General features: G+C 38.0%; 1 protein-coding gene across 2 annotated transcripts in view; it reads left to right on the plus strand.

Annotated features, from left to right (window-relative positions):
• The window catches only part of LOC145671037 (facilitated trehalose transporter Tret1-like), a 210825-nt gene that overhangs the window by 85251 nt on the left and 113445 nt on the right, over positions 1-12129 (plus strand). Inside the window, exon 1 of one of the 2 annotated variants that reach the window (XM_081739710.1) lies at positions 936-1256. The exons of the other annotated variant lie outside the window; for it this stretch is intronic. Coding sequence (XP_081595836.1) covers positions 1234-1256 — 23 coding nt within the window. The 5' untranslated portion in view covers positions 936-1233. Of the gene's footprint in view, positions 1-935; positions 1257-12129 lie in introns of those variants that run through there. 2 annotated transcript variants of the gene reach the window in all.

Raw genomic sequence — 12129 nt, forward strand, 5'->3', positions numbered from 1 at the left:
TGCTCCTTGTAATCTAGTCACTGCTCTTTTCTATGAGTTGTATTGTATTTGTCAGAGCATTTCTTCTAGCTTATGATGTGAGAACTCTTCATTATTATGGAAACGATAGTGTTCAAAAAATACCACAATTTTTGAATTTGTGAATTTGGATCTTAGAATAGTGTATAATGTGTTTAACCTCCGTTATTCTTGGAAATTAAGAAATGTTGAAATACTTCATTTGAATTTCTGTTGGTTTAGTTATATGCACATTGATGTGCAGAATTTCGTTCAGTAATTGCTGTTATAATAAGAATATAATAACTCTGCTTGTAATTTACTCCATGCACAAATCCTGCCGAGGATGGGTTGTTTGTTAGAAAATTAAATTAACTTACTCAATCTGATATTTTAGTTGTTTTAAACTGTTCAACCACCATCGAAAAAAACACGTTTAAAACATTTTGTTTAAAACGTTTAAAACAAACTGAATAAAACAACAGCCCTCGTTTTAAACATGTTTTAAACACTTGTTTTAAACATTTTGTTTTAAACATATCAACCCTGCTCGAAACTCGAAAGCTCTGTAGATTTAATCATTATTATTAGTACAATAATAATAATAATAATAATAATAATAATAATAATAATAATAATAATAATAATAATAATAATAATAATATATTTAAAGTCCTTAGCTTGAAGTAGCTTAAAAATGCTTCTCATTTTCCTCCCGGAGGGCATTTTAGAAAACAAGGAAAATTGCACTTTAGTTTTTGCACGTTTCTTAGAAGTGTAGTTTGCAAAAAGTGCAATGAATACGCTTTCGCACTCGTCACGTTTTATATTAAACCGGTTTACATACATGGGACTGTTGCCTAGCAGCGGTGGCGCTAGTGCTGACGGCATTTCTTGGAACTAAGTACAGTGGGATATGTCGAACGTTAATGAGAAGCTTGTTGAAGGTAGGTCGGCATTCTTTATACAGCTGACCACCACAAGCTGATGAGAGCGTCCGCTGACAGGTGACTTGTTAATTTTCATTCTGCCGAATTTGCTTTACAAGTGGTTTTCTGTGTGCGATTTTTTTTCATTCGTGCTGTTTTGGAATCATGCAGTGATATTCTTTGTGTATCGATTCGGCTCTGTTAAGAGTGCTCATCAGCTGGCTTCACGGAAAAAAAAAAGTGTTAGCCGGCGTTTTGAAGGATACGATCAACACGACAGTGACATCAGCATAAAGATCTTAGCAGCATGGCTCTAGACGAAAACACAAGGTAAGACTCTTTAGTTGTTCTTTATAAGCCTACATGAAGTACGAGTAGCGCACACAAAATTTTATCAAGAGGGGAGTTCAAGCTACCGATTTCATATGATTTACGATTTTTATTTACAAATCTTAATATGGTAAATATTTTTTTTTCATAATGTCGTGTTCAAGGAGGGTTACATCCGAAACCCCCCTTGCATACGCCACTACGTAGTACATTCGTGTATGCATTGCAGTAATATTTATTTTATTGAAATTTACGTTGTATTTATTCCCGTGACGTAATCAATGTAGAAATAGGAGCAAATTTAAGCTTTAGCTTCTTCTGACAATCTTAGTTCTTGTCTGTTACACAAAAGTCAGATTACTAAACGGTAGTATAGATTTAGAATTGCTTTGAAATATTTTCTTAAAATTATTAATTTATCGAAATCAGTGATTCTCAACCTATTTTCTATCACGACCCCATTTATCACTTCCTCTTGCTAGGAGCTTCTGTGTGTGGGATTTTTAATATACCTATTGCGAAGATTTCACGACATCCATCAATTCAATAATGGTAGAATATATATCTTGTATATAATGGATACAGTAACTTAACTGGAAGTGAATGGATTAAAACCAAATTTGGTCAGTTCATTCATCTTCCGCTTATTTTCGCGACCCCCAGGTTGAGAAACCATGATCTAGATGCTTGACAGATAGATGTAGCCCATGTGCAGTTTATGGTGCGGGTAATCCGGTGTCGATTCCCGGTGGAAGCCCATTCTGTTCGGATTCCCGCCTAGTTAGACTGTTAACTCCGTCTCCTATATAGCTTCGGTGTTGAAAATGACGTAAAAAACTAATCCAACCAACTAACCATGTGCGATTTACCAGTGGGATGGGTGAGAGTTGTTTGTATTGATTTAAAAATGGAAGAGAAAAATTCGGTGAGCTATGAGAGTTTCTCCACTGCACGGACAAATCTCTCTTCAGATCGTATTCAACATGAATTTCTAGTATTTTCGCTGCACTACTTTCATCCTGCATGTAGTGAAATCCCCACGGGGAAAAAAAATCTGAAACCATCACCGGCTATGTGAGACTTACGCCTACAGCTTAACGTGAGGATCTGAATCACATGAGTTCCCACCGAAGATCGAACCCGGTTCTGCCGCGCCAGAGGCGCGTATGCTAACCATATAGCCACGAGGTAGCTCTAAAGAATGAGTAGTACACGCCTTGAAATGAAATGTTTTTTGAAATTTTAGTTCCGTTCTTATTCCCAGTAAGCCACAGCAGACGAATGTGAACTACTTTGAAAGAGGCTACATAATGAATAATTTGATTGCTATAGAATGAATAATTTTGTTTCGCTTTCCTCGCGGCACACCAGCGGTTGGGAAACGCTGCTCTACACGGTATCTCTTGAATGAAAGGGAATTTGGAATTCTGTTCTTCTGCAGTAGATAGAGCAATTGTCTCGACAATGTTCTAAGGGGACTGGGGTCACAGTAGCTCAGTGGCAATGCGCTTGCCTCTGGTATGTAGGGTCCCCGGTTCGATCTCCGGCCAAATAAGTTTGTGGTGGACAACATCGTGTCCGTGGGTTTTCTCGGGGGGGGGGAGTACTTTCGTTTCCTGTCATATTATTATTCCAAACAATTCTTCCATATTCATTCACTTGCCTTAATCATCATCTCCCTTATCCTAAAGGACATAAACGTGGGACGTTAAACTGAAAGATTTCATTTAATTTCTTTTCGTCCAAATTCGTTAATGGAGTTAATCCACTAAGATCTTCACAGGTAATCGTGATTTTTACGCAGGGGCGGCTTTAGGATTTTAATTTTGGGTAGGCCCGCTCCTTTGCTTATGATTACAAATACACATTTGATTGATTAATGACAGTAGGAAACTACTTTTACACTAGTGGTTGATGCTGTTTGTTAAATAATTATTTAACATTAATATAAATACTGGAAAATATATTTACTCTTTATTGTATCTTTTAGCGTTTATATATTTTCCAAAATTTTGGGATAAGCCCGTTCGTTCATTCATAAATGTTTCGCGTAACGCTGATAATGCATATCTCAAAACATTTAAGATTTACGAATTGCGTAAACATTTTGATATTCTTAAACCTTACTATAAATAAAAGCCCACTCATTCCTTCATTCGTTTCACGTGGTCCTCCTTCCGTGTCGTCAAGAAATTCTAAACCAAGGCTATCCTGAATGTTGATTATAAATACAGTATATTATTTTGTATTTAGTTGCCAACAAGAAAGAATCCAAGAAGATAACTTATTATGTTCTTCTCATATGAATCATAGGCATCCTCACAGGATTTTGGAATACATGTACGCAAGACCTTAGAATCAGTGATGTTTTCAGATTTTCTCCGGGTGAGCACGATAGAATATATGGTTCCGGCAGGGAGGGGGGATTTCATGGCTCCTGGATGAAAATTCCTCCGCAAGCCACCACCTGAAATCATTGCTGCTTAAAATCAAGGATTGAATGTAATTCTGAATCCTTCTACTTACTATCAACATGCCTAGACACATTTTTTATTATTATTATTATTATATGCTCACTAAAATCCACAGAATTTCGTACACGCATATTTATTTTTCAAAAATTCATCCTTGAGGAATTAAGGGAAGTGTATGAATTCAATGGCATGTCATACCAAGACGAGTAAATTTTACCACCAGACGCTGACACCAGTGTACAGCCTCTCCTCCCGTTCTCAGTGGCCTCGTATAGCATAGCTCAAGTTTTTATTGCGAGCAGTCCCGGGTTCGATTCCCCGTAGGGTCACTCGGTCAAAAAAGTGTAAAAGCCTTTTCAGCTCAGTCATCTTGAGTGAGGTTTTCCTGGGTTTTCCTCATTCACACCAGGCAAATGCCTGAGTGGTATAGGTCCCACGCCGCTTCCTTCCTTCCCAAATCCTTTTTTCCTTCCCTTTCCTCGGATAGTGTGATCGCCGAGAGACGTCATCTCTGATACGTGACGGGCTAAATGACCATAGATGCCGATAGCCCAGAAATCTAATTCCTAATTCCTCCTTCCCAAGAAAATCACAAAAAGTTCGAAGTTTCAGGAGGATCAGCTTTCACTCCCCCTCCCCTCCTAGCTACAGGCCTATTAGAATCCAAAAGTAAAAATGGAGTGTTTTCTCGAGAAAGCAATACTCAAAAAGTCACTTTAGCATTTCGGAAGCCATGCAGACAGTTATTTTGGTTTGTGAGAATCGTTTAATTTTTCTCTTAGTTCATTTTTTGTCAATCTTGATAAATAAGTGTCCTTGATTATAAGGGTGAGACATTGACTCTGAAAACAACAGAAAAGCATCTCTGAAAACAATTGAACAATTCAAACCAAGCAATACAACTTCTGGAATCACTTTCGTCTGTTATAAATGGGAACACATCCAAGTTTTCAATGGCACTTGAGTAATTAAAAATGAAGAAAAAGAAAGCTCAAGTCATCATATCATACGTAAAGCTGAACTTGCATACCAAAGATAATGAACTCTTGTGAGGCAACGTAAAAGCCAGAAGTCAATCACAAGTGCTTGATAAAGTGAAATGAAGTATTATCAGAGGAGCGACGTAAAATTATCGAATGTTTGAAACGTTAGTCAGTAGACTGACAAAACACATTCATAAGCTAAAGAGTAAGACTGATTAATGTAATATTACCGGCCGGTTGTAACACGAGAGGAAGTTGTAGTACTTCGAAAACACGAAGCGGAAACCATCCTTACTAATATACAAAAGAACGCATTATGTGTGTATGAGAGAGAGAGAGAGAGAGAGAGACATTAAATTTTCACATAGAGCCAATAAAATGCGTATACAGGTGAATTATCACCAAATCTAATCACGTAGGAAGTAATTTTATTATTTTCGTTTCGAGAGGATACTGGAGGAGTCACACTTTCTGGGGGTTCAAAAAGTGTAGAGTATCACACCAGGCCTTCAAGTTAGAGAACCCAAACTACTACACTATATTGCAAGTTGCATACTATTCAGTTCATGTGGCGAATAGGCATTTTGCTAGTACAAGTTACAATGCCCGTCATCCCGTCTGCTTACACCTAGTACCCATTCAGGCACGTAGCCAGGGGGGTCCGGACCCCCCTTCGAGACCAGAAATGAAAAAATTAAGGAAGGATGAGACAAAATAAAATGAGAAAAAGAAAGATCAGCGTTAAAAATTAAAAAAAAAAAAAACTACATGAAGCTTTTGGTTACCCTTTCTTATGAGGAGATTTGTATTACTTGCAATACATGGTGGCGAGGTGAGCAAGATATCCTGGAAGAGTCATGGAATTTGAAATTTCTAGGAAAGTTACAGAATTCTCAGAATTTCTGCTACTAGTCAGGGAGATTTCAATCTTCCGAATGCCTAGTGCCGTTGAGTAACAGCGTGGACATTTTTTATAATAATTTTTCATCATCTCATCCTTGCAGTATCAAATATGTTATTTCAAAAACAATTTTCTACTACTTCTTTAACCTGTCATTTCGAACCGACAGTAGTTGACGGAATAATAAAAATAAAAATTTATGTGGAAAGAAGGTTCTATTAACATTTGATTGGACAGAGAAAGGAACGCAAATATTGTAAAATATTTTACAAGACATTATTGAAATACTTTTTACGTTATTGAAGTACTTTTTATAATAGTGAATATGTACTTTTTTTTATATAATAGTTAAAGTCATAATGAAAGGAAATTTTTTATATTTGAATACACAGAGGAAGGACGTAAATATTGTAAAATCTTTATCAATGCGTTCTTTTTTTTTTTTTTTTTTTACTCGAGATTTCTTCATAGTTTATTAAAATACTTACCAAGATATCCTAATTTTATTGTCCTAACAAACCAATATATGTTGATAGTAAAGTAGTTTAGATTGATCAAGCTCCTGGGCCTTCAGAATTTCATGTTACGCCCCCCCTCCCCCCCGTTACGAAATCCTGGCTAAACGAACCAATATACGAGGGCTATCCAGAAAGTAGATTACGTTTTCGTCTGTGTCCGCTAGGGGCGGGGCTAGCGCGGCCATCTTGGGGTCAGAGCGTTGCGCAGCTCAGTCGGCATCTAGCCGTGCTAGTGAGAGGTTCGTGCTGTGCTCCGTTAAGGTACTGTGACGGTTTGAAATGTCTGCGTTAATTGAAAATCCCGCGAGCTGCGAGGTGCGTGCAGTAATAAGGTTTCTGACAGCAAAAAACTGTAAACCGATAGAAATCTATCGGCAGCTGTGTGAAGTGTATGGGGACAACATTATCACTGAAGGTGGAGTGCGACAGTGGGTCATAAGATTTAAAAATGGCCGAACCAATGTTCACGACGAAGATCGAAGTGGGAGACCCAGCAAAGTGACTGCCGAACTTGTCGAAAAAGTCGATGTTAAAGTCCGTGAAAATCGAAAGTTCACAATAACGGAACTTTCTTTGAGTTTTCCACAAATTTCGCGAAGTTTGTTGCACGAAATCATCAGCGAAAAGCTTGGTTACCACAAGTTTTGTGCAAGATGGATTCCAAAAATCTTGACAGAGGACCACAAAAATCAGCGAATGGCTGCAGCGTTGCACTTTTTGGACGCCTACAATAAGGATGGTGACTCTTTACTCGATCGCATCGTTACTGGTGACGAAACATGGGTGAAACACGTGAACTGTGAAACGAAATTGCAATCAATGCAGTGGGGGCACACAGGTTCTCCCCAAAAACCCAAGAAATGCATGCAAACAATGTCGGCAAGGAAGATGATGGCGACTGTTTTTTGGGACAGAAAAGGTGTGATTTTGGTGGACTTCCTGGAAAGAGGCACTACAATAAACGCTCAAAGGTATTGCCAAACTCTGCAAAACCTCAGAAGAGCAATTCAAAACAAGCGCAGAGGAATGTTGAGCTCTAAGATCTTGTTGATTCACGACAACGCCCGGCCCCACACGGCAAATGTCACGCGTGAAGTTCTTGAATCTTTTCAGTGGGAGTTGTTTCCTCATCCGCCGTACAGTCCCGACCTGGCACCGAGCGACTTCCACCTATTCCCAGCAATGAAGAAGTGGCTGGCTATGCAGCGTTTTGATGACGACGAACAGCTGCAAGAAGAGGTAACGAAGTGGTTGAAGTCGCAGGCGGCCGAATTTTTCGACGAAGGAATTTCCAAGCTCGTACATCGCTACGATAAATGCCTTAATTTGAATGGTGACTATGTCGAAAAGTAGTATTTGTGTGTGGCTTTCATCTGTATATAATAAAATTTGTTTCCTATACTTTGTTGATTTTTTATTCCAAAACGTAATCTACTTTCTGGATAGCCCTCGTATGTTCCAGTAAAATAGTTTAGAGTGATCGAGCCCCTGGTGTGATGACCACAGTATTTCATGTCACGGACCCCCTTCCCTTCATGGAATTCTGGCTACGTGCCTGTACCCATTGGTCCATGAAAGTATAAAAGTTACTTGTGTTCCCTTCTCTCGACACGATTAACGAAAATACTTAAGTAATTTCACGAAAAAAAAAATTAACAGCTAATAAATCCCCATTTAAGACAGAGAGAGAATTCTAAGGTAAACAGTTTAAAAAGACACACCTCGACAATCTGAATAACTGCCGCTCTTCTTCCTCCGAAAATGGTACCAGTTGAAGAATTTCGTTCCGTTCCCTCTATTTCCATTAATAAATGAAACCCTATATAAAATGTACAGGATGATAGGTAAGTCACAGATTTCTAGGGTTTGTACTGACTAAAGTACATTTAGAATAGAAACACTCGTGTGGAAACCTAGCATTTGTCACGTAATTTTGAATCCAGTTCATTGTTTTACTGCACAATTAATTAAGTTACTGCAAATGTATTTAGGTTGTGTACCATATGTGAGTAGACCTAGGTAACAGTTAAATTGAGCATTACTTCAATAGGTAGAAGAGACGTTTCCTTAAATTAAGCATTACTTCAATAGATAGCAGAGACGTTTCCTGGCTGGTTTGAAAGCTTTATGTGGCTCATATAACAGGAAAGTTAGGAGCTATTGTCTTCGACGAGTGCTCTTTCACCTATCTAAAGAGTTTGTTGCAGGGCAGGAGAGAGAATTGCGCTCCTCCCCCTTTCCACTGAGTTTGAGATCCATACTTTTCAATCGATTGTATATTAATATTATATAGTAACTTTAAAATGTGAAATTGTTATGCCGGTGGAACATCTTCCGCCCCGCACCCTCTCTCCCACCTGGGAAAATCTGAAATAACACTATTTTTGCACGGTATTGAATTAAGATTAAACAGTAAATATAGCCAAAAACAATGCTTTTGGAAAATGCTCTAAAAAGAAAAATAGAAATAGTGATTTAGTGTTTGAGTGACGTTTCTTAGCCCTCGGCCGTAGGAAGAGCGCTCAATGCTTTTTTTTTTTTTTTTTTTTTTTAAAATAGCAAATTGCAATTTTGCAGTGCGAGAAAGCATTTAGCTGACTCTCGATTTTGACATTTATGCTATTTAGAAGTGTATATAAGGAAGACAATTTCGCGAGGGTTTACTACAATCGTAAAACATTTAAAACGTTAAGTGCTATGAAATTTTGTACTCTGAATCTATATACTGGAGGTAACAATATCCATAGAGGTCGGGCAGATATGTAACCTGCATCACTGTAGTTTTCTGCAGATTTTTAATTTCTTTGCGGATATTCGTGAATAGACAGAGATTTTTGGTGATCATTCTCCGAAGCAAAGTAAATTACTAACTTCCCCTGCATTAGAATGTGAATAACCTTTCCTGACGGTTAATTGCCAGAGTAAAATTGTTTCATTGGATTTTTTTTTTTTTCGATCGTCCTGTCATTTTTCTTTAAAACTGTCAAGAGGGACAGTATAGTTAGGTCGTATGCTGTTTATAAAAGTAACTCAGCCTACCGTAAAGAAACTTGACATGGAAATACTGCAGATGTTGACTTTTTTTTAGTAAGCATGTGAGCTATACATATGTGTAGACCTTTGATGTCATCAAGATTAGTGGTTTTAAACTCAGTTAAATTTTTGAAGAAAAATCAGTATTTGCTGTTCAGAATGAGAGTTAGGAGGAAGTACTTTGGGAAAAACCTGTTAAATGTTTTAAGTAAAACGGATTATGTGCTTTAACAAAGATTTACTAAAATCAGTGAAGGGGGCGATTTTTTGTTCGCAATCGCGAAACTCGTTAGAAGATAATTTACTTCAACATATTATTAACATTATTATTATTATTATTATTATTATTATTATTATTATTATTATTATTATTGAGTATTCTGACTTTTGGCGGTTCCAAAGACTGAGTTTTTTTTCTTACGTTTGGGCCTGGAAATGTTTCTTCCACGTTTCTCGATCTTCAGCTTCCTCTTTTAACTCCCGATAGTTTCATCTACTCTTCAAATCATCGGTCAGTTGTGTTCTTGTTCCCATTCCGTGCTTTCCTTCCGTTTTTCCTTCTATGGCGATATCAAGAAGACAATTTCTTCGCAAGATGTTCAATCCAATTAGCCTTTCTATGAATCATGCTGGCTAGAAGCATACTCTTCTCTCCTATCCGTTTTAAAACCTCTTCGTTTGTTACTCTCTCTGTCCATTTTATCATTTCCATCTTCCTCCAACACCACATTTCGAAGCTTTCTAACTTCCGTAATGTCCAAGTCTCTAAACCATATAGTCCAATGCTCCATATATAACATTTGACCAACTTCTTTAGTCCAATATTAAACCTGCTGGTTAAAGAGTGATCTTTTCTAGTTGAATGTTTCTTTGGCTATAGCAATTCTTGATCTCTTTAGGTGCGGTAAGAGTCTCTTGTCAAGGAAACTTCCCACTAGTAACTAAAGTAAAGGTTCCCTAATTTAGAGAGACACGTCGTATGGAGGCCTAAGTGCTCTGTGTGTGTGTGTGTGTGTGTGTGTGTGTGTGTGTGTGTGCGTTGGTGAACCCGCCAATCTTTGTAGGTCGATCGGCTACAGAGCAGCACTCTGAGCAATTTTTGCAAAGCGAGCATTTTTTAGTGGTTGCTCGAAAAGTTTTTTACTTTTAACGCGTGCAGGACCATTATAGGGGCCCCCCCGCGAGTTCTTTTGCCTCCGCTCGTTTATACGGATACAGCCGGTTTGTGTGTGTAAAGTGTGTGCTCAGACTGAAAAATTTCGTTTCTCGATCGGTGTGTATTCCGACGCAGTGCCATCTACGTGTGTATTCCAAGCAGGAACTAGAGCAATTCAAACTCCCAACGGCTGCGTTCACCATTGTTGCCAATCAAGTATTTGTTGAAACGTTAAAGAAAAATAGCAACTATAGCAAGGAATTTTTCACAGTAAGAACTCGGATATGAATATTACGTAAAAATAACCCTATGCCTAAAATGAGAGGGAGAGGGGAGCTGAGGAGATCTGAGGAGAGGGAGAGGGGAGGGAGACGTGTGTATATAAAAATATATCTATATATATAAAATTGAAAATCACTATGTTTATGACTTTAAATCTGCTGAACCGCTTGATCGATCTCGATCAAATTTGTAACATGGATGAGGTTCAAGGCCGGGCTGGTTTTAGGCTATTCACTTGGATGGTAAAAGTGAGGGGGGAGGGGGAATGAGTATAAAAATAAATAAAACTTAATAACTCCCGAACCACTCAACCGATCTTGATCAAATTTTCAAGATAGATTAGGTTTAGGCCTGGGATTTTTTCTATAATTTTAAATTGACTGAGCAACGTATGGGAGGAGAAGGAGGGGGAGGTATATAAAAATCAATTTATATAAGACTGAAAGTGACTATTTTTGTAACTTAATAAATCTTGAACTATCCGACCGATCTCATTCAGAGTTTCAACATACATGAGATTCGGATCTGGAAATATTTTTGTAATTTCACTTTAACGGTAGATTCTAGGGAAGGGGGTGGGGAAGGGGACATGAATAAAAATTAATAAAACTAATAACTTTTGAACCACACAACCAATCTCGATCAAATTTTCAACATGTATGAGGGTCGGGCCTTGGGTGATTTTTATCGTTTCACTATGACGAGCCAGTATAGAGGAGGGGGAGGGAGAGATATATGTAAAAAAAATAAAAATGACTGTCTTTGTGACTTCATCACTTTTGAATCACCCGACCAATCTCAATCAAATTTTCAACATGCATAAGGTTCGGATGTGGAAACATTTTTGTAATTTCACTTTAACGGTAGATCCTAGGGAAGGGGGTTGGGAGGGGGACATGAATAAAAACTAATAACTTTTGAACCACCCAACCAATCTCGATCAAATTTTCAACATGTATGAGGGTCGGGCCTTGGGTGCTTTTTATCGTTTCACTATGACGAGCAAGTATAGAGGAGGGGAAGGTGGAGATATATGTAAAAAAAATAAAAATGACTGTCTTTGTGACTTCATCACTCTTGAACCACCCGACCAATCTAAATCAAATTTTCAACATGCATAAGGTTCGGATGTGGAAACATTTTTGTAATTTCACTTTAACGGTAGATCCTAGGGAAGAGGGAAAGGAGGGGAACGTATGAATAAAAACTAATAAAACTAATAACTTTTGGACCACCCAACCAATCTCGATCAAATTTCCAACATGTATCAGGGTCAGACCTTGGGTGTTTTTTATCGTTTCACTATGACGAGCCACCATAGGGGAGAGGGAGGGGGAGATATATGTAAAAAATAAAAATGACTGTCTTTGTGACTTTATCACTCTTGAACCATCCGACCGATCTCAATCAAATTTTCAACATACATGAGTTTTCGGGCAGGGATTAAGGATACTCACTTTGACGATGCAACGTAGGGGAGGGGGAAGGAGGAGAAATTTAAAAATGATCAAAATGACCAATATTAG

The sequence above is a fragment of the Thermobia domestica genome, chromosome 15, assembly GCF_964235325.1.
Source record: "Thermobia domestica chromosome 15, izTheDome1.hap1.1, whole genome shotgun sequence".
In the NCBI taxonomy this organism is placed as follows: domain Eukaryota; kingdom Metazoa; phylum Arthropoda; class Insecta; order Zygentoma; family Lepismatidae; genus Thermobia; species Thermobia domestica.